At 33.7% G+C, this 21119-nt stretch overlaps 6 protein-coding genes and 1 non-coding gene across 7 annotated transcripts; 3 read left to right on the forward strand and 4 right to left on the reverse strand.

Annotated features, from left to right (window-relative positions):
• The first annotated feature begins 3499 nt into the window (after window positions 1-3499).
• LOC17879406 (probable WRKY transcription factor 29) lies at window positions 3500-4889 on the forward strand. Its single transcript, XM_023779321.1, has 3 exons — window positions 3500-3897; window positions 4058-4174; window positions 4277-4889. Exons 1-3 carry the CDS (start codon window positions 3530-3532, stop codon window positions 4722-4724), a joined length of 933 nt encoding a protein of 310 aa, XP_023635089.1. The 5' UTR covers window positions 3500-3529; the 3' UTR covers window positions 4725-4889.
• A 689-nt stretch (window positions 4890-5578) lies between these two features.
• Window positions 5579-7793, reverse strand: LOC17878369 (endoglucanase 20). The gene is made up of 7 exons (XM_006285013.2): window positions 7572-7793; window positions 7267-7479; window positions 6912-7112; window positions 6604-6834; window positions 6415-6523; window positions 6144-6310; window positions 5579-6070 (listed from the first exon to the last, which is right to left on the reverse strand). Exons 1-7 carry the CDS (start codon window positions 7761-7763, stop codon window positions 5744-5746), a joined length of 1440 nt encoding a protein of 479 aa, XP_006285075.1. The 5' UTR covers window positions 7764-7793; the 3' UTR covers window positions 5579-5743.
• Window positions 7794-10390: 2597 nt separating this feature from the next.
• Window positions 10391-10550, reverse strand: LOC111829801. The gene has a single exon (XR_002833157.1). It is a non-coding gene; the product is annotated as a U1 spliceosomal RNA (small nuclear RNA).
• Window positions 10551-10999: 449 nt separating this feature from the next.
• LOC17880724 (tetraspanin-5) lies at window positions 11000-12195 on the reverse strand. Its single transcript, XM_006284213.2, has 3 exons — window positions 11627-12195; window positions 11226-11545; window positions 11000-11151 (listed from the first exon to the last, which is right to left on the reverse strand). The coding sequence occupies exons 1-3, from the start codon at window positions 12116-12118 to the stop codon at window positions 11118-11120; spliced, it is 846 nt and encodes a 281-aa protein (XP_006284275.1). The 5' UTR covers window positions 12119-12195; the 3' UTR covers window positions 11000-11117.
• Window positions 12196-13447: 1252 nt separating this feature from the next.
• On the reverse strand, window positions 13448-15126 carry LOC17880921 (probable aquaporin PIP1-5). The gene is made up of 4 exons (XM_006284187.2): window positions 14740-15126; window positions 14164-14459; window positions 13907-14047; window positions 13448-13737 (listed from the first exon to the last, which is right to left on the reverse strand). The coding sequence occupies exons 1-4, from the start codon at window positions 15068-15070 to the stop codon at window positions 13642-13644; spliced, it is 864 nt and encodes a 287-aa protein (XP_006284249.1). The 5' UTR covers window positions 15071-15126; the 3' UTR covers window positions 13448-13641.
• A 1190-nt stretch (window positions 15127-16316) lies between these two features.
• On the forward strand, window positions 16317-18286 carry LOC17880548. The gene is made up of 7 exons (XM_006285774.2): window positions 16317-16472; window positions 16606-16692; window positions 16792-17004; window positions 17126-17269; window positions 17363-17413; window positions 17531-17677; window positions 17773-18286. The coding sequence occupies exons 1-7, from the start codon at window positions 16317-16319 to the stop codon at window positions 18151-18153; spliced, it is 1179 nt and encodes a 392-aa protein (XP_006285836.1). The 3' UTR covers window positions 18154-18286.
• Window positions 18287-18810: 524 nt separating this feature from the next.
• LOC17879440 lies at window positions 18811-20849 on the forward strand. The gene is made up of 7 exons (XM_006285473.2): window positions 18811-19093; window positions 19221-19307; window positions 19408-19635; window positions 19723-19881; window positions 19957-20007; window positions 20102-20248; window positions 20332-20849. The coding sequence occupies exons 1-7, from the start codon at window positions 18926-18928 to the stop codon at window positions 20722-20724; spliced, it is 1233 nt and encodes a 410-aa protein (XP_006285535.1). The 5' UTR covers window positions 18811-18925; the 3' UTR covers window positions 20725-20849.
• The last annotated feature ends 270 nt before the right edge of the window (window positions 20850-21119 follow it).

The following is a 21119-nucleotide window of genomic DNA, read 5'->3' on the forward strand; positions in this document are numbered from 1 at the left end:
ATTGTTTAATATGGACCAATTACTAGAAAGATACATCCGAAATGGTCAATCTACACATAGTAATCCCATGCTTAACGAAACATATACATATAATATAAGAGTTGTTTAATTACAACTTCATAGACGTATACGCACTATACATACAAATTAACTAATGCAAGTGGAACCCTACGCATGATGTCACGAATATATATATATATATATAATTCGAATGTAGCTTGCAGAAATTAAATTCACATAAAAATTTCGGCAATCATAAATTTAAGTGATGTCATATTTAATCAAATCTATGCTTTACATAATACAATAGTTGTATATTATATTGTTGTTGTATATATATAAGATCTGTTGATTTCATGCATTGGGTTGTCACACAAACATAGATGAATTGACATAGATATGTTCTTGACATGTATCGTGTGGTTTGGTCACTCTTTACAAATCTAAGTTCATTTCTTAGATCCTGATGTATATGGTGTTACCTCTCGGTAAGTACATGGAGTGTTCATGATGGACACATATGTAACTGAGTATTTACACACATACCGCGAGTGTGTCTATTTTACACGTTAAACGAAGAATTCAAAGAAGTCGGTTCTATTTGTATACGTTCTTTCTTTTTTTTTCTTTTGGAAAAAAAATATTCTAATTGTATTCTTGTGAGATCATCAATATGACAATACAATTATATTCTATATCATCTGTTGCCGTGGTTTCACATACCATGTCGACATACAAAAAAATATCAATCTAAGTACATCACCAAGTAAGATTTAAGTTTAATAATTCAACCACTAGACTATCACAAATTGGTTCGAATATAGTGTTTCCTGATACCATAACCGAATAACTTTTCTGATTTTTATAAGTAGTTTGGGAACTAGAAAAAATAAAATTAAAACATGAGCTGTTAACCAAGTTTTTTTTTTTTATTGTATAAATTATCTAAATTAACTTTATTGTATTTCATACTTAACGTGGTTTAATTGAAAACCATGTAACAACTGATTACGTGTTGACAAAATGCAGCTAGTTATGTAAAAAAGATCAAAGTTACATAGTAATATTGAAATATTCTTATCTCACTATTTTGATATACACACATCTAAAGAGACAAAGATATTTAAGTGTATAATTCAACCGAACTCACACGAGTCAATAAGCTCGTATAAGTACAAAATATCAGGCAGACTTTAACAAGTGTTCGTTTAATTGTTTTCCCAACATATATCGTCATTTCTATGATTTCTCTTGATTTGTCTATACATAGTTCTTAAAATGTTATCATAGTTTTTAAAATGTTATTGTTATATATCTGACAACATATTGGGTATTCATTTACGGTCTTCAGTGTTAGATATATAATTTGGTTTTGTATATTATCTCAAAGATCTAAGTTTGTGACTGGATTTTTTTTTCCAGTTATCCACGTGTGTATATGTCTGTATTGTGCGCGTATCAAATATATGACATAGACCTTTACAAGTTGGTGCAAGAGGGGATGCAAATTTCTTCCCAGTTGCAAGAGCAAGCTGACTACATTTAAAAAATATATATATATATATATATATATATATATATATGTATATTTTAATAATTTAAATCTCTCAATATGGTTTTTATTATTGTTTTGTTGACTTTAAGTTTTTTATGCCTTTTATGGGACTACAATCACCCGTGCCAACTTTTTAATCTCCCATCGCCTAAAAAAGAAAGAAAAGGCTACCAATATGGACCGAAAAATATTTAAGAGCATATATTACAATACTATACGAATATATGTATTTCTTTGTTTTGACACTTATGTGGTCATTTGACAAAGCAAAGTAATCAAAATTAACGTGTAACTTATGTGATCATTTTGACAAATTAAGCAAAGTGATCAAAACTAATTAACTTCAACAAATTACGAGCTAATAATAAGTCAGAGAAAGTGCTACGTCAAAACTGATATATTTTTTTTTTTTTTGAAATCAACTGATATTTATTTAAGAAAATAAAAATGAGGTTTTCTTTGACGATTAATTTTACATCTCATTATATTATTATAGGATATAAGATTTTTCATAGCATGGTATTTTTACGTGGACTTTACTAATGGAGATTATAGTTTAGGATTGTGTTTTCAAGTTGTTTTTGTTTGTTTAGGATTTAGTTTTGGTAGGTGTTCATTTGATAAATAAGACACTAACTGATAATTAAATTAGCATCTATATAATGAGTATTTGTACACATAACAAAATAGGATGTTGTTATATATAAAAAAAATATGCTCCCCATAACCCTGAAATGAATGATAATTAACATTTGGAATGAATGGAAAACACTACATGATGGCAATAATTACTTACATCATTTTTATTTTATTAGTTTCATGTCTAACCGTCTAAATATTGAGTATGTTATGATTTTGTCAAACATTACTATTTTTATAGGTAAACAAGTTAGAATTTTTTGTTTCTGTGTTTACAAAAAAAAACACTTTATCAAGTTTAACTCGTTAAAAATGTACTTTAAAATACATAATAGGAGACCATAAAAAACAGGAAGAATCATAATTACAAACATAAAAAAACAACCAAAAATGAAGAAGAAGATATTATTGGAGAATCTTTCTTTGATCTTAGTTGGGAAGATTTTGTGCTAGGGGATTAAAGGTATCCCTATTCTATGACAGAGGCGTGGGGTTATTGGACCAATCTATATATATTACCCACAAGGCTTAAGATAAAGTGACAATACCCTCTCAAATTATTTCTAACATTTTCCAAATATTTTATCAAAGTAAGCTTCACGGTATAGATCATTACTTGCACCAATATTCTAAAAGTATATTTAATTTTGAATGGCTCGTTACGTGAACACAAGGTAAGCTAGACTTACGTACTACATTAAACACACATAATTATACAAGTACGAATAAAGTAGTGACATAACCTTCATCAAAATAAATAGATTACAATGACGACGAAAATAAAATAAAGAAATTGCTATTTATATAGGTCATACTCATGCATAAGCATGTACAAATGCCGTTTTCAGTATTTAATTTAGCAAATGATATTTAAATTCTCTTTAGCTAACTTGCTCATATTATCTTCCAAAATACATATTGTCAAATTAATTCCTTTTTGTAATATAAAATCGTATATATTCATATATAGTTATATTTTAATAGGTAATGAATATGGACTTTCCTGAATATTATTGTGTATGATTTTATATTTTGAGATATTTTGTCGGAGATGGATATTTGACAAGTTAACGTTATTTTATTAAAGTTTTTTTTTTTCTAAAAGTTTAGGTACGAATTGACTTTTTCAAAAGTCAACACAATAAATTTTAAAAGTTAAATGACGTACTAACGGGTTCACATGGGAAACGAAAACACCCTAAACAACAAACAATCTTATTTTCTTTCCATCTTTATATAAACCAATGTTTCCCAAAAGGCTTGTTCTCGACATATGTAGTATACAAACACAACAAAAGAAGAAGAGATAAAAGAGGAAACAAGAGAGAGAGAGATATGGGTGAGGTGGCGGCTTATATGGACGAAGGAGACCTTGAAGCAATAGTCAGAGGCTACTCCGGCTCCGGAGACGCTTTTTCCGGCGAAAGTTCCGGTGGGTTTTCACCTTCGTTTTGCCTTCCTATGGAGACGTCTAGCTTCTACGAACCGGATATGGAGACAACCGGTTTAGACGAACTCGGTGAACTCTACAAACCTTTTTACCCTTTCTCCACACAAACGATCCTCACGACGAGCTCGGTCTCTGTCCCTGAAGATTCTCGAAGTTTTCTAGATGATAAGAAACAACGAACACATGGTTGTCTTCTGTCCAACGGATCAAGAGTTGATCATATCCGAATCCCGGAATCCAAATCCAAGAAAAGGTCAGTATATTCTTGAAGTTCTTGAAAAGGTTCTTTAAAATGCGGAAAAATAATAATTCAATATTCTTAAATTCTATATCGTATAAGTAAACTGGTTATAAATATATGCTCCTTGTTGAATAGAATAATAAACAATTATTGTGATTTTGAATTTGGACAGCAAGAAGAATCAACAGAAGAGAGTTGTTGAGCAAGTGAAAGAAGAGAACTTGTTGTCGGACGCATGGGCGTGGCGTAAGTACGGGCAGAAACCCATCAAAGGATCTCCATACCCAAGGTCTTTAGTTTAGCCAATCCCGGTTTAATCATCTTCATTTCTCTTAAAGAATAACATAACCGGATTTACTCAATCTCTCTCAATTTTGTTTAATGTTTTCAGGAGTTATTACAGATGTAGTAGCTCAAAAGGGTGTTTGGCAAGAAAACAAGTCGAAAGAAATCCTCAGAACCCGGACAAATTCACCATAACATACACTAATGAGCACAATCATGAGTTACCAACCCGGAGAAACTCATTAGCCGGTTCGACTCGAGCCAAATCTTCCCAAACCAAACCAACCATAACCAAAAAATCCGGAAAAGAAGTTGTTTCTTCTCCCACAAGCAATCCAACGATCGCGTCCGCGGATGAATCGTCTGTTGCGGTTCAAGAAATGTGCGTTGCAGAAATGAGTACCCACCAAGCAGCTGGAGAAATCAAGGGCATGAGTAACGGTTTACCATCGGATTTGATGTCCGGGACAGGAACCTTTCCGGTTTTTACCGGTGACTTCGATGAACTATTGAATAGCCAAGAGTTCTTCAGTGGGTACTTATGGAATTACTAGAGAAACATTTAGGCGTATATGTATATATATAATCAAACTTATATTATATAGTTTCAGCCATTGAGGATAATGTATATTTATGTCTAGTCTTTAGAAGATTAGAGCGTCGTAATTTTCGTCTTGTTTCCAACTTGAACTTTTAACAAATGAATTCGATTTTTCATATCCCTGCATACAAATGGTAAAACAATCTGTTATATACAAAGTTTTACATCTCAACATGCACCACTGTTCTAAAAAAGGGTTCGCCTAAACACTAGAGGCAAGGTTAATTGGAAGAGTCTTTAGACGGTCTAAACACTAAGTTAGGCGTCCTAGCAAATCTATTTGGCATTATAGACACCATTACACACAAACGCAGACACTAAGCCGCATTTAGTGCTCTGTGTATACTATTTTTCTCATTTCCATATCAATTATTGATGAAGAAAAATATAATATTCAAAGGTATGGTCAAATAATTAAATATAAGCGTGTGATGTCGATGTCTTTAATTCAACAAAAATACATTTAAATTCAGACAATTATCATTAATAAATAACATATATGCTATATTTCATATTTGTTAGTTTACCGTCTATATAATTGTTGAGTTCCCAAATTATATCTACCATCTTGCAACTAGTAACTACAGCATCTAACGTTTTGAAAACCATTTTTGTTGTTGTTGTTAAGGGTTCAATACATTTCTCTGAATACATCATATTTACATGTCGTTGTTAATAGACTAAAAAAAGAGGACGGTTGATTATAAAAGATAAAAAGGCTTAGGCAGTAATCATAAAATAGTAACTAAACTTCTATATAAGATCCAATACATAATTTTCTTTTCTTGTAATTAACGACCCAATAAATATCTGAATTAAATAGTTTTCATTATAGTTAAGCGCTATAATATACAAATATACAAAGATATGTGAGTGTGTATACAATGATATGTGAGTGTGTATGTGGTGTAAGTTTGAGTCTTTCTTAAGAATATTTAATTTGTTTTCCCATAACAAGATGTAAACGTGAGTTTATCCGGAAGAACTGATCAGGGCAGCAACGGGACCAATAAAGGCGGCGTTAATGTAAGTTGTTGGCTCTGCATGAGAGTAATCTGATCTTTTGTCGCTGTACTGGTCGGATGAATTCGGACCGCCCACAATTGCGCCGATATGCACATTCGGATTTGATGTATCAGAATTATAGTAAGAAAACCCTCCATTGCAGTCAATTTTTTCCGGTTTAGATTTTATTGACGGTAATGATGAGCCTCTATGATGAGGTTGTGTAGGGTACTTTGTCCCAAATCCGACCATGTAAGACATTTTCATTGGATTATTCCCAAGTATGTAATCCACCTGAATTAAACCGGTTGGGTAAGAACATGCCAAAAGTGTGTAGAACCGGATTATAGTGAGGATAATTTTTTACCTGTGATTTGGCGAAATTACGAATTTGAGATACGGTGAATTGGGTCGAACCGCACTGGATTGAACCGACATTTGCTTTGGTAAGAGTTTTTGAGTAATGGAACAAAACAGTTGTAGCCGTTGTTACATATTGTAAGTTGCTACTGTCTCTAATATACAAAATCCCACCTGAAAAAAAAAAGTACAAAGAAATGTAACCATAAAACCAACGCCAAAATAAAATAAAAACAATTAACCGATTATGATTTAGATAAAAATTGAAAAATATTTACCAGGAGTTGGTTTAATTTGTTGGGAGCTACTTCCTGGCATCAATGCACAGACAAATGATTCAACATCGGTCTTAAATTTAACCAAATCATTTGCTCCGTTGTAAAACTCCTTCAAATATAGAATCAACAAAAAATTAGCAAAGCACTTGATTAATGTTATAGAATTTAGTAAAGTTAGTTTATACTAACCGAGGCAAGTAAAGCCTGCGCGCCAGCGAATTTGTTGTCCCAGCTGAATTCATTGACGGCTTGGCTCCAATCTTTATTGCTTATAACATAATTTATGTAACTCTTCTCTCCTGTTGCTTTGTATAGCCATACCGCAGCCCATAATAACTCGTCTTGGTAGCCTGAGTATGAGCAGTAGAAGGGGCAAGATGCTTGGTAAGAACCTCTGTACTTATCAGCAAATTCAAACAGCTGCAGAACAAAACAAAAAAAAGATAATATGGATTATACATACATCGTGATTGAATGTAATGATTATGTATACTTACGGTTTTTGCATGGTTTAGTAGGGTGGATGAATAAGTAGAATCCACCGGTTTGAAAACAATTGAGGCGGCAGCAAGAGCGGCTGCGGCTTCACCGGCAGCTTCAGAACCAGGGGAAGAGGAAGTGATATTGAAGAGAGTTCTAGGTGTGTCCATATCTTCTGGCCTCTCCCAGCAACTATGATCTTTGTTCCCATCTCCCACCTTTTTTTATATCCATCAGAAAACAAAACCAAATTTTGTTAAACATTAGAGTTAGAGGTATATTTATATATAGTCTATACTATTTGAAATATTCAGCAATGAATGAAATATAGTGTATCTTTTATTTCTCTATAGGCCGGCTTAGCTGGTTTACCTGTGTATATAACATGGTCGGCGAGGTATGAGCTCGCAGGATAAAATCGGTTGCCCATTTGATAGTAGACCGGAGATAACCGAGCTGGTTAACGGAAGAAATCTCATTTTGGTATTCAATTGCCGCCCAACTCAGCAATGTTGTGGTAAATGACATTGGCCACACAAATTTTACATTGTCACCAGCATCGTAATACCCTCCAATCAGATTCACCTGGAAATTATAAAAACACACGAAAATTGGTTAAAAGATATAATACGGAGACATATAAAAGTATGTTTCTGATGAATAGAGCTATGGATTACATTAGCTGATGCACCGTCGGAGAGGGCAGAATCGCCTCGCCATTTAACCCGTTGGTTGGTCGGGAGTTTACCGGATCGCTGGCCTTCAAAGAACAAGATCGACTTGTTTAGTGCATCTCCATAGTCAAGAGCTTCCAAGCTTTCGAAAGCCAAGAACATCCCAACTAACATTAACACCAAGAGCTTTCCCATTATTAATTACTAAAAGTGTTTTTTTAGAAATGTTTCTCTTTTGAAATGGGTTTTGAGTGTTTCTTGATTTTGCATGAAATGTAATTCATGAGGGTATTTATAGATATTGCATGCAAGTAAAGTTGGGTACGTAATTTCATTACATGAGATGTTTCCACGTAATTTTAGGGTAATTTGGCTGCACTGTTAATATGTTGTCTAACAAGAATTAAGTTTCGATGATTAAGGAATCACAATCAAAGGCTTTCGATATAACAAGTTGTAGTTATTGACATTTCATATCGTATCATCTTTATTAACCACCATATACTTTATTTTTTTCTCTTCTTTCTGTGAGGATTATAAATTGTTATTTAATGGAGTAGTTTTTATTACATTTTCTTAATTAAGGCTTTTCTGGCTCACTTACAACAAAAACAAAACGGTATTGTATTAATAGGTTTTTCTCTTCTCCTTAATATTCTAATACACAATACACATGTATGTAAAACCTACATTCGTATGTATTTCTATATCATCAATTTTACATCGGCATCCTGTGAAATGCATACATATAGGTCCTTTAATATTAAGCCATATATAAATTTAGAAGTCTTACGAAATTTATTAATTGTTGTAAAATTGAAAATGCATCTTATATATGGGTCCAAAGTTGTGTTTAGCTATGTATGTATGTATATGAAACTTGACATTTAAAAAAAAAAAAACGAACATGAAAAAACTTGTACAAGTTATTGGTTAACGAGGGGTCAAAATCAAAAACTGTACGCAGGTTCCATGCCGAGAGTTTTGGATATACAAGCAAAAATCAAACAATATATATAGTCAAATAAAAATAACCATAATTTCATGGATAATAAATATAAATATAAATAGTCAAATATAAATAGTTCAATTTAATATAAATATATATCATCCCACTATCAAAAAGTCCATTAACATAATTAAACAAACATAATTTCTTAATTCCTAGGTATAATTAGCTTTCTTAACAACAAATTAAATTGAACTTTTGCTACTTCTCAACTCATATGTCTACTACTTATCTACTCACTTGGAACATGAATTTTCAGAATAATATAATTGCAGTAGCCCATTCCTCAAACGTCAATCTAAGATTTTGCCGTTAGTTTTATATTTTTCATTTCAGTTATATATTAGTTATTATAATTAATCTTTTTGTTGTTCCTGTTTTCCTGAAAACATATTGCACAAATTTCATGCGTGTTCAATGTATATACGTTTTAAAATTCCATTTTCGTTAATGCACAAATAATAAGGTTCCATCAAAAAATAAGGTGATATGCATGGGCTTGATGGCAAAGCATGTGACAAAGTTTTGTTTATGTCCACTATATTTTCTTTCCGCCTAACGCAAACTCGTGTACGTTACACCTTCCCATTAATAATGCGTTAATTACTCCCCCGAGCACATTTTATAATTTATGATTTTTTACTTGACATTTTTCTATTATCTTGATAAAAAGAGACATATACTCTCGGTATTTAACTTGTTGTATAAAACCTTTCTTTTTTTTGTAAAGTGTTAAATGATAGATACTTTAGTAAGAAGTTTTTTTTACCAAGGAGGCTTATAGTGCTTATCTTGAGGATTCAACCCCATAATCGAAAAGCAAGGGGATGGAACAAAGCAGAGGCAGCATAACAAGTGTAATGGGCGATGACGCGGTGTAAATCATCGTGATCATATTCGTATATAGTTCTTCTTCGTTTAAAACGGAGAAATTTGTTTCCTTCCAACTCAATTGGATTCTTGAAAAAAACCATGAAGCGTTTTGGCAGTATAATGCTTTCTAGCTACTAAAAATTGGTTTACTGATGAATATATCTAAACTTTGCTCATCAAACTGTGAAAAATAATTATCATGAGACTGAGACTAATAATCATGGCTTAATTACTAGCAAAACTGCTAAATTTGAGGATTTGAGATTTTTCTCTAGTCAAGTGTATGGTGTTCACCTCTAGGATAAGTAATCAGTTTTTCATGCTTATCTTTCTATAAACAGAGAACCTAGAATCTTGTACTTTTAATATAAAACATCCACAAAAAGGTAAGATAAAGTTGATTGCTACGCCAACAAATCCCTACAAGTAAAATCTTGGACCAACTTTAATGTTCGTAAAAGGAATGAACTTAGCTACAAGTCTAGAAACCTTGTCTCTGCTTAAATTCGTAGTGTTTTTTATAATTTTTTTTTAAAATGCATCTTCGATTAGAGAGAATTGTTTTGACTTTTAATCATCAAAGTATATGCAATGCTCCACTTCAACAATATTTGATCGCTGGTAACACCATAAGGGCTTGAAACTTCTAGCTTCAGCCACCATGTTGACACTCCAATGCAAATTGGTATTTAGACTGATCCGATCATGCAACAGATTCTAACACTTCCTTGTCAGCCTACAACTAAATGAAATGTTTGAAAAGCACCAAATCCATTAACATCCTCCTTGATCCATTAAGGTTTCAACACAGCCTGTTTAATTGGATATGTAAACATATATGCAATGTCAGTACTCAGTAGCTAGGATCTCCAACTTTGGCCATTACTAAGCTCCGGTTTAGAGTTTAGCCATAGAAAAAAAATTGAACTGTTGGAAATAGGAGAGGCCGCGCGGACGCAGGCCTCCACTGCCACAAATAATGACGCAGGATCTCCCTCATGGGAAGACCTTAAGCTAAGCACACCGACAAAGTGCAATGTGGTCGCTAGCCTAGGCCACTCGTCTTCATGATCACGAGTTGACCCCGTCCAGGTAAGTACCTTCAATGCTACGACCACCTTTATTATTTATACAACGCTCACAGGTGAGTGTCTCATCTCAAGCTTCGATGTGGGAGAAGAATCGCTTACCCTAGTTGCATGCTTTGCTGGGCCTAATCAATAACTAATATCTGGCCCAAAGAGAACCCATTTGACATTCTCCTATAAGCTATACTCGATGTCTCGATCCTAATGCTAAACTAATCTATACTCTATAGAACATGTTGCAATATTTAATATGCTCAATAAAAATACTGTAAATCAGGTTTTCAAATCCGAATTCAGATAAACCTAAAAAAAATTTGTATGTTATGATGACGGTCACGTTTTTTTTATGTTATTATATAAATATATAAGCGACGAAAATTTGTCTTCCTCAAATCAGATACTATATAGTTGGAGTCGTATAACTATATATTAATCTGGCTTCTCTTCAATAACAACCAAAAGAAAATCGCAGTTTCATTGTAAAAAAAATTATGCTCTGTACAAAAATAATATTTATAGATTAGGCCAAGAGCTGAACCGTAAAATTCGAAAACATTACATATATATATATTTCCCTAATTAATACCGGTCTCTCCCATGCCACCATCTCGACCTACATAATAAAATTAGCATTAGAAATGAAAACTAACAATCATATATAAAAGATTCATGAATCTAAAACCTCACCAAGACTGTTCCCATCCGGGTCGAGACTTGGACATGCCGTAACGTCCGTAAGGGAAGCCGTAATGTTGAGGGCGTCTAGCGTTTTTGAACGCGCAACAACCAATGCAGTAAACAGCAATGAGGAAAACAACAACAATGACATTAACTAGAGAGAGTTTGTGCCAGTCGCGTCGAACTGTCTCCAAAACCCCAGCTCTGCACGAATCACAGTCATAGCAGAGGACGGTCGGGGCGTTGTTCCACCGGTAACAATCCGGGTCTTGTTGTATCGGCGTGTCCGTGTTGTAAACGCATGACGTCGGTGGTTTGCAGCATCCAGACTATTTCCAAATATCAGAATATTCAACAATCTTTGTGTTTTTGTACTAAATTTTGAAAACTATTGTTATTATAACAAGTACCTGAAGAGGAGATAAGTCCTTTTGGAGATAATCAAGAGGAGTCCAAAAAGCGAGCTTGGAACAAGTGACTGAGCCCAAGAGGCAAGTCTTTATAGTAACCCAATAATTAGTATCTATCACCCTTGTCTTAAGCCAAGGGTGATATGCTTCTAGCTTGAACTCTTTATAAATCCTACCATCCACACCCACACCACCACCATGGCTAGTCACTATGAATCCAAACAGGGTCAAAACCATGAGGGCGATTATGATGAAGACCATAAAGAAGAGGTACACCCACAAGACCCAAGCCACGTCACAACATGCACCGACCAGACCAGCTATTGATAAGACCAAGATAGCTAGGCCTAAGATCAGAAGTGGCTTCTGAAGAAAATGCTCGCATGTTGTCTTGCTCCTACCCATCCATAGAGCTGACCCTAATAGAACTATGGAAGAAATTAGTGTAAGGATGTTCAAGAACCCTAACACTGTATTGCTCATTCTGTTCATTACTTCTTCTCACTCTGTTTTTTTGGTTACTAGATGATTATGTGAATCTTTTTGTGTGTGTATGTGTAGTAAATATTCTTGCTGGCTTGTCTCTCTCTTTATATATCTTAGTCACATATGATTTAGCTACTTTATACTACTTGAGAATTTTATACATTAAAAAGAATGTTGTTGATATATACACATTCACACGTATGAATGTATGATTGCAATTCAAAATCTACAGAAAACAAAAGAAAGAAAAAAAAAAGTTGATGAAATTATTCTCTTCTCTTTTTATCTAATTTCTTGGTGTGGATGCTACTTTTTATGTGATAATGTATGCGTCTTCACTTGCTTTAGTTTCATCACTTTTGAATTTTGTTGAGTGGCTTCACCTTTTTTTCTTTTGTATTTATTTATTATATCATCGTTTTGGATCTTTGAAACTTTCTATCATATCAAAACAAAATGTTGGTTGAGAGTCTTTTTCATAAAATGTGGGCTTTGTGTTTTTGGTCGGAACTTGGCGATTAAGAAACCTCTTTCATTTTTGGTACTAATATCAATAAAGTCGAGTCCATACTTCACAAAGTGGGATGATCATAAGCCAAAAACTTCTTAACCATTAAGTAACTTTTTCATGAACAACCTTTTACATTACTTTCTGTTCTAGGATTAATCTTAAGCTGATTATATGTGGCCACAATAATTAAGAAACTTTGAACGAATGAGATAAAACTCTTAACAACAATATTATACAATTGCATCATTATCGTTACTTTCAGAGTTTTATTTTTTTGTATTGCAAGATATTCGTTGGCAAATCAACTTTTTATTTTATTTCTTGTCACAATCAACCTTTAAATGTTCATGTTCTAGTAGATCCCCTTTGTTAGTTTTTATTGTTTTCAAGGATTAGATTTGAAAGTTTTTGAGGTTTCCAACAAAAACAATAAACAACTAAAGTACTGAACTGTGAACTCTCACACTTTCTATACCATACCATTCGCTGCATCAAAATGTTACTAGCCTACTAGACTTGGTTCTTTGACTCTGTTACTGGAACCTTACCATGTGGTGCAGAACCTAATATGATGCAATCACTAGATAATGGCGTGAGACGAGTTTTGGTTATATGTATTGAACTTTAAACCTTTGAACAACTATTGTGGTTTTCATGATATATATTTATTGGTTACATGGTACATTTAACAGTTTGTGGTTCTCATATCTGATATTGGAAACAGTTAACTATTGGCACTGTTAGTGATCAAAGGAATGTACTATCAAGAGTAGAATATCAGTTCAATTATGTCTCAGTGAAACAAACGTTTCTGAGCTTACTTATGTACTATCAAGATAAAATTTCCATTGACATAATTATTTGCACATACAATACAATGTAACAGATAATAACTTATATATACATCAAACTCCAGTGGTAGATATAGAGATAATCACATGTTTAACATGAGGAATGCACAGAGAGTTAAAGATTAATATTCTTAGATTGATGATGAGCAGAGAATATGTGGGAAGCTTTATGTCTTGGACTTGAAAGGAATAGCTCTGATGACTATCTGATGGTATAGAGCAGCAAGGGCAGCACCAATGAATGGGCCAACCCAGAAGATCCACTGCAGACATGGAAACCAGGATAAACAACAGATCAAAGAGCGGAATATCAGATTCGATCTAAATAGCAACTTAGGCAAACAGTTTCCCCATCCAAACACTCGCTGTGTGATGCAAATGATACATATCAGTATCAAAACTGTTGATGTGAGGAAGGAAAGAGGAACTTACATGGTCATCCCAAGCATGGTCCTTGTTGTAGATGATGGCAGCTCCCAGACTCCTGGCCGGGTTAATGCCAGTTCCAGTGATTGGGATGGTAGCCAAGTGCACTAAGAAGACAGCAAAACCAATTGGAAGTGGAGCCAAGATCTGCAGAATGTTCAAAAAACATATAAGTTCTATGCTAACACCACGAACTCAACCCAATTCTTGTCCAAAGAGATTGTCAATTCTATTCAATTATAATAGAAGAATTAGTAACATACAGGGACATGGGAGTCTCTGGCACTTCTCTTAGCATCAGTAGCTGAGAAAACAGTGTAAACCAGAACAAAAGTTCCAATAATCTCTGCACCAAGACCTGAACCCTTTGTGTAACCATGAGCCACCACATTAGCTCCACCACCATTAGACTGGTATGGCCCTGACTGAAACCCTTTAACCACACCAGCACCACAGATAGCTCCAAGGCACTGCATCACTATGTAGAACACAGCTCTTGTTAAAGACAGCTTCCTCGCCAAGAACAAACCGAAAGTCACAGCCGGATTAATATGTCCTCCTGTTCATCACCAAACCAATTTCGAAAATCACAAATCAGAATCAGATTATGTTCTTGCCACAAATGAAACAAAAGCTGAAGTTACTTAAAGTTTCAAACTTCAATGGAGAAGTGACTCAAAGTTTCAAACTTTACTGAGGAAATGACTCAAAGTACCAATCTTTCATCGATATAACCAAAATATTAGCAAATTTCTCACAACAATTAGTCCTAATCTAGATTCCTTACAGTCAAAGTTCAAAAATTTTCATCAAATTCGGAACAAGAACAAATCTTAAACCTGAGATTCCAGCAGTACAGTAAACAAGAGCAAAAATCATGCCACCAAAAGCCCAAGCGATGCCTTGGATTCCCACAGAGGCACACATATTGGGAGCTCTCTTGACACCCATCACTGTCAAAACGGTGATATAGAGGAAAAGAAAAGTGGCTATGAACTCAGCTATGCCGGCTCTGTAGAACGACCACGATTTGAGCTCGCCGGGTTCGAATAACGGCGCCGGCGGTGGTTCTTTATAGTCTTTACTCTCCGTTTGCGCCGCCGTACCGATCGGCTGCCTCTCCGGGAACTTATTGGCTCCAACATTCACGTCCTCTTCTTTGCCTTCCATGTTTCTCTTTCACTCTGTCTCTATAGCTTCAATTTTTTTTCTCTCTCTGTAAATTTGGTGGCTAGTGTGTTGCTTTTATAGTTTGGTTCATTTATGCAAATAAAATAGTTATTAGTTTTTTTTTTTAATTTTCATTTGCAAGCTAATTATCTGCTAATTCTACAGAATATTATACTTGTTTATTCATGCAAAATTCTAAATTAGTCTGAAAATATGTATATAAAAATATATTTAATTTAGTAAATAATAAAAAAATAAAATAGTGAATTTAGTCTAAAAATAAAATACCTTCATCTATATGAAATTTGTAATATAATAGCTAATAAGACTCGCTCTCAAATTTGTTATGATGATTTGCATTTTTAATAGTCGGTTGAGCTCATCTCATCACTTTTGTTTTTGTGATAAACCTACATTTTTATTGAAGACATCAAATTAGTTAAGTCTTCGAACATTATAATAAGGTTTGATGATATGATTAGAAAATAAGAATTAGAGGTAGGTACTTGAAATAGACATGACAACTAGGAGCGAAAACGATGTATATATAGAAGATAGACATAAGCTTAAGCAACATATATTACAGCTCAAATGATTTGGACAAGTGCAATAATAATGTTTCTATCAATTATGTGATGAAGGATATATTATGGAGGTCAGGATACAACTCATATTGAAAATGTTGATGCCTTATCTACACAATGCTCCATAAAAAAATTGTTTACCATGATGTTGTTAAAGCTTCTTGATTCTTTGTTTCTTATGACTTTTGAGATATTTGAATCAACATAATGAGATGTAATGTGATTTCCAACTACTCTCATGTCTCAACTGAATAAAAGATGGTTCTTCCTAAAGATCACAGCATACTAGATACGAGTATAGTTTGTATCATGGTTCATTTTTAAGTTCCTTGTCACTTACTACTGTTTTGGTTTTTTTTTTTATTGGGCTTTGATCCATAAATACTATGGACTGGTATGGTCGTCTGAGCATGAAATTTTTGTTTTTCTTATGCAATTAAATGGAACACCCTTTACAAAAACAAAAAGTTTCTTTAAGTTTATTAACAAAAAGTCTCACTTTAGCATCCACATATGGGAATGGGCAATAGAGATAGCGTTGAGAGACACTTGTCAATTACTATGAATAGGTTCTTTGTTGGCTATAAATGGTTTCAGATTTATGTGAAAATAAAAATATGAGTTGCTTGCTCTGCTTCATTCTTCTTTCGCAAAATATAGTCATGAGGTATTCCAATAAACTTATCTTGCTAACTTTACCAACAATAGCTCTCATTTTAGTTGGAGAGAGTCGCATAACAATACTTTCGAAAGAAGTGAAAGAAAAGATGGAGAAACTACTCAACCATATCAATAAACCTCGAATCAAAAGTTTCCAAGTAAATTTATCATTTTTATATATTTAATTATCGATATTTTGAAGAAAAAAAAACATTACAATAAGTTGTTGAATATTGAAGATTTGATGTTACATGATCCACATCCATTTTTTCTTGCTTTTCATTTCAACAGACTGAACATGGTTATATTTTGGACTGCATCGACATTCGTAAACAACAAGCTTTTGATCATCCTTTGCTCAAGAACCATTCTATCAAGGTTTTTTTTTTTTTTTTTCCTAGGAAACACATACATACTAATAAATTTCTATAAATTTCTTCTTATTTATTTTTTGATGGGTTGAAATATTATATATAGTTAAAGCCCACACGTATACCTAAATGGACAAAATATAACAACACTTCTCATAAGCCTCGTTCTTTGCCCTTTGGACAAGATGACATAAAGTGTCCAGTTGGGACAGTCATTGTCAAAAGGATTACACTTGAAGATCTTATACAAGCTCAACATTTGAAATCCCTAAGACAAGTTTCTTCAATGAACAAGAAAATTGATTTAACTGGTCATCATGTAAGAATCATTTCTTGTTTTTTTTTTTTTTTTGAATTGATCGAGATCCCCTCTTAGACTTGTCCACAATGCTTATATTATTTTTTGGTTATCTATTTATTTTTCTCTTTTGTATTTTTAGTTTGCCACAGTTAAGTACAATGATTACCACTATGGAGCAAAAGGAAACATTAACACATGGAATCCATACGTCTCACCAGATCAATTTAGTCTTGCGGCTATGACTATTACAGAGAAGTTACAAAGCATCTCTGCTGGATGGATTGTAAGTTTAATTAAGACACTATTTTTACTTCTTTTTTTTTTTTTTTTTTAAATAAAAATTCAGAATCAACGTTCGACCAAAGTACTATTTTAGGTGTATCCAGGGCTACATCAGAATCAGAGTTCCTTATTCACATACTGGACTGTAAGTTTTGAAAAACATCTTAAATTCTTGAGTTTTGACTTTTACATATCAACGGTTTAGAAAAATAATCAAAAATATATGCCCTAGCTTCACCAGTTAAATATGTCGTTCAAATAGGCGGATGGAAATAAAATGACTCGTTGTTACAATGCACTATGTCCTGGGTTTGTGCATGTGAGCACTAAATATGCAATTGGAGTCCCTGCCAAACCAGTTTCCGTTTATGGTGGTCGACAATATCATCTAGAAGTCAGCATATACCAGGTATATTGTAAATATACAACATTAGTTTTCTTCAAACTTATATCAAAATGTCGAATGTACGTAATGTTAACAACTATTGCTTTTGATTTAAACAGGATCATGTCACAGGAGATTGGTGGTTTTCGCTACGTGACGAGCCAATTGGGTATTGGCCAAGATCATTGTTTAAATCCGAAGGTTTGGCTGATGGAGCGAGTGCGGTGGTTTGGGGAGGAGAAGTTTATAGTTCAGTGAAAGAGAAAAGCCCAAGCATGGGAAGTGGACATTTCCCACAAGAGGGTTTCAAGAAAGCAGCATATGTGAATGGTTTAAAAGTAATCACCGATATAACAAGAGTTGTTTCGAGTCCAACAGCTTCGTCTTTAAAGACATCCGCAAACAGTCCTAACTGTTATAACGTCAAGAAGATATTAGGTGTTGGTGAGTATTGGTCAAGAGCTATTCTATTTGGAGGACCGGGAGGATGCACATTTTAGTTTTACTTGTTTTCTAAGAACTTTATACATTACAGATAAAAACTCTGATCTTATAGGTAGAGATTACAGACAAATACAATAAGAGATTTTATGGGTGTTTGCTTTATACCTTACAACTTTTCTGTTTGCTTTAGCAGAGGGAGTTAACTTAGAGATCTTTGCCTTTTAGGCCATGAATGGAATGAGATTTTAAACTGGATTTTAGCTTTTATTTTTTGGATTTTAGTTTTTAGTATTAAATAATTGGTTTTTGGTTTTTGTTCAAAAAAAAAAAGTAAAAAAAAAGATTAAAAATTAAAATTAAAAATGAAAGAAAATACACTTGAAAGAAACCAATAAAAGGGGTTTTTGGTTTTTCTTTGAAAATGAGTAAAATCTCAAAAAAAATAGATTCCCAATTTTTTTTTAGGAAAACCGAATTTATAAAATCTTGAATGGCAACCAATTAGATTTTTAAAAAATTAAAACCAAAATCTACTTAAAAACTAGCAAACATTCAAGGCATTAATTATTTGTAGGACTGAAACCGTTATTTATTTAAGTTAGCAAGACATTGTCATTAATATATTCACTCTTTATTAATTTGTTTTTATGATAAAAGTATATATATGCCACTTGTCTCTATGTTCCTCTCACCATATTGATTGTAGTCAAAGTTCTTCTCACCACAACTTGTTCGTCATAACTTGTTCTTTTGATTCATTTTTTCATTTACATAATTAAGAAAGACAAGAGTCTCTTTACTTTTGGACAGTCATTGTTTATTTACACAATGGAGTTCTCCAGTAACATTGTGTTGCTAACTCTGTTTACAGTCTCTCTTGTTTTAGCTGCTGAAACAGCTCATGATGAACGGCGAACAATACCTTCGGAAGAAGAGAAGATAGAAATGGAGAGGCAACTCAAAGCTATCAACAAACCTGCACTCAAGAGTTTCAAGGTTGTCTTAGCTTGTCTTCTTCATACATATATATGCTTATCATTACAGTGAAGAAACATGACCAGAGATTACGAGTACATTAACGTATATAATAGACACCCTTTTTCAATTTTTCCTTTTTGAACAGACTGAAAATGGTGAGATATTCGATTGTATCGACATTAGAAAGCAACTAGCATTTGATCATCCTCTGCTGAAAAACCACTCTGTTCAGGTTTTGATTTTCTTAGAGGATTCTCTATTGTATCATATATGAATTCTCTATATAATGATCTTCAGAGCATGACTTTGTGAAGGCATTGTCATATATGCAGCTAAAGCCAACAAGTGTACCTGTTTGGATCCCAAGCAACAATATTTCACGAAACATTGGTCCCTTGCAGCTTCTACAAAAGCGCATACGTTGTCCACATGGAACAGTAATTGTTAAAAGGACTACAATCCAAGATCTTATACACTCACAACATTTGAAATCCATTGGATTCAATAGCCCTAGACATGTCTTTACAGAGGGTAATAACATTGATTTATCTGGACATCATGTAAGAACCGTTACTTAGCCTTTCAGTATAAAACACCATTTCTCTGTTTCCATTTTCTTAGTTTCTTTGTTCTGTATGGATATTTAGTTTGCAACGGTGGAGTATGATTATAGCAGAGTTGCTGGAGTTACAGGAAACATTAACCTCTGGGATCCACAAGTGTCACATGATCAAGTTAGTATTGCAACCATGGCGATTGCACAAGGTCCCATAGAACATCTAGCCAGCATTTCAGTTGGGTGGATGGTAAGTCTTATTTCTATTTCTTTCGTTAATCTGAGTCCTGAGAAAAAAATGGGTTGAGAAACATATGTACTACAGGTGAATCCATTGTTGTACCAAGATCATATTCACTTATATACCTACTGGACTGTAAGTTTCGAGTAACCCCTTGAATTAAAGTTTAGGCTAATATTTTTCTAACTTCACAATGGTCTTAATGAAATAAACTGATTCAAATCAACAGGCAGATGGATATAATAAGACAGGCTGCTATGACATAAGATGTCCTGGATTTGTGCAAGTCAGCCAGAGGATACCACTTGGTGTCCTTCTTCATCCGGTTTCAATATATACTGGTACACAATATGAAATGGACTTAAGCTTGCATCAGGTAAATAAAAACATCTAGAGTCTCTAGTGATATCATCTTGTAAGTCTTTTGGGATATTCATCTTATAAAATCGGGAACTACAGGACCGTGCAACGGGAGATTGGTGGCTTGTATTTGGAGGCGTGAACGTTGGGTATTGGCCAAAGTCATTGTTCATGGGCTCAGGCTTAGTTAAAGGAGCAAATCTTGCATCTTGGGGAGGCCAAGTGTACAGTCCAAAGACAGAAAAGAGTCCAATTATGGGCAGTGGGCATTTTCCTAAAGAAGGTTTTGGAAAAGCAGCCTTTGTGAACAATATCCAAATCTTAGATGGTAAGGGAGAAGCTTTTATTCCGCAAATCTACACTATAAAGACAGGTGAGAGCAGTCCAAATTGTTACAAAGCCAAGTTTATTCATGATGAAGATGAACCTTGGATAAGAGCTGTTTACTATGGAGGTCCTGGAGGCTGCATAGGACAATTATCTAGGAACTGAAGAGTTACAAGATTTTTAAAGAATTATAGATGAGGCTAAAAATATGAGAAATTCTACAGATTTGAAATATATCCAAGCATTACTAAGGCCTTTCATGAATAATAAAGTATCAGAATTTCATAACATCTTTCAATAAATGTTTATTATACATAGTCTGAGTCACCTAAAGTACTAAAGTTTGAGACACTTTATGTATACTAAAGTTTGCTAAAGACACTTATTAGAAATTGAGAATCCACAAAAGGGGGGGTTAGAAAGAGTGCCACTTGCCACTCATTAATGGTATATAGATTTTTGTTGATATTAATTAATGGTCTCAGAGAAATGTTACACCATATATATATATATAGATTGTGATTCACTAAACTTTTGACAGCTATAATTATATCAGCTAC

The sequence above is a fragment of the Capsella rubella genome, unplaced genomic scaffold, assembly GCF_000375325.1.
Source record: "Capsella rubella cultivar Monte Gargano unplaced genomic scaffold, Caprub1_0 scaffold_7, whole genome shotgun sequence".
NCBI classification, from domain to species: domain Eukaryota; kingdom Viridiplantae; phylum Streptophyta; class Magnoliopsida; order Brassicales; family Brassicaceae; genus Capsella; species Capsella rubella.

What these genes read in the sequence shown, in the direction of transcription:
- LOC17879406 (XM_023779321.1), top strand. Translation starts at nt 3,530, where the DNA reads ATGGGTGAGGTGGCGGCTTATATGGACGAAGGAGACCTTGAAGCAATA. An exon ending in GAATCCAAATCCAAGAAAAG is followed by an intron (nt 3,898 to 4,057) that starts GTCAGTATATTC and finishes GAATTTGGACAG; the next exon opens with CAAGAAGAATCAACAGAAGA. An exon ending in AAAGGATCTCCATACCCAAG is followed by an intron (nt 4,175 to 4,276) that starts GTCTTTAGTTTA and finishes TAATGTTTTCAG; the next exon opens with GAGTTATTACAGATGTAGTA.
- LOC17878369 (XM_006285013.2), bottom strand. Translation starts at nt 7,763, where the DNA reads ATGGGAAAGCTCTTGGTGTTAATGTTAGTTGGGATGTTCTTGGCTTTC. An exon ending in CGCAGGCTTTACTTGCCTCG is followed by an intron (nt 6,524 to 6,603) that starts GTTAGTATAAAC and finishes CTATATTTGAAG; the next exon opens with GAGTTTTACAACGGAGCAAA. An exon ending in ACAAATTAAACCAACTCCTG is followed by an intron (nt 6,311 to 6,414) that starts GTAAATATTTTT and finishes TTTTTTTTTCAG; the next exon opens with GTGGGATTTTGTATATTAGA.
- LOC17880724 (XM_006284213.2), bottom strand. Translation starts at nt 12,118, where the DNA reads ATGAACAGAATGAGCAATACAGTGTTAGGGTTCTTGAACATCCTTACA. An exon ending in AGGACTTATCTCCTCTTCAG is followed by an intron (nt 11,546 to 11,626) that starts GTACTTGTTATA and finishes ATTTGGAAATAG; the next exon opens with TCTGGATGCTGCAAACCACC. An exon ending in CCCGGATGGGAACAGTCTTG is followed by an intron (nt 11,152 to 11,225) that starts GTGAGGTTTTAG and finishes TTTATTATGTAG; the next exon opens with GTCGAGATGGTGGCATGGGA.
- LOC17880921 (XM_006284187.2), bottom strand. Translation starts at nt 15,070, where the DNA reads ATGGAAGGCAAAGAAGAGGACGTGAATGTTGGAGCCAATAAGTTCCCG. An exon ending in CCAGAGACTCCCATGTCCCT is followed by an intron (nt 14,048 to 14,163) that starts GTATGTTACTAA and finishes AACATTCTGCAG; the next exon opens with ATCTTGGCTCCACTTCCAAT. An exon ending in ACCATGCTTGGGATGACCAT is followed by an intron (nt 13,738 to 13,906) that starts GTAAGTTCCTCT and finishes CCATGTCTGCAG; the next exon opens with TGGATCTTCTGGGTTGGCCC.
- LOC17880548 (XM_006285774.2), top strand. Translation starts at nt 16,317, where the DNA reads ATGAGGTATTCCAATAAACTTATCTTGCTAACTTTACCAACAATAGCT. An exon ending in CTCGAATCAAAAGTTTCCAA is followed by an intron (nt 16,473 to 16,605) that starts GTAAATTTATCA and finishes TCATTTCAACAG; the next exon opens with ACTGAACATGGTTATATTTT. An exon ending in CCTTATTCACATACTGGACT is followed by an intron (nt 17,414 to 17,530) that starts GTAAGTTTTGAA and finishes TCGTTCAAATAG; the next exon opens with GCGGATGGAAATAAAATGAC.
- LOC17879440 (XM_006285473.2), top strand. Translation starts at nt 18,926, where the DNA reads ATGGAGTTCTCCAGTAACATTGTGTTGCTAACTCTGTTTACAGTCTCT. An exon ending in TGAAAAACCACTCTGTTCAG is followed by an intron (nt 19,308 to 19,407) that starts GTTTTGATTTTC and finishes TCATATATGCAG; the next exon opens with CTAAAGCCAACAAGTGTACC. An exon ending in TTGATTTATCTGGACATCAT is followed by an intron (nt 19,636 to 19,722) that starts GTAAGAACCGTT and finishes ATGGATATTTAG; the next exon opens with TTTGCAACGGTGGAGTATGA.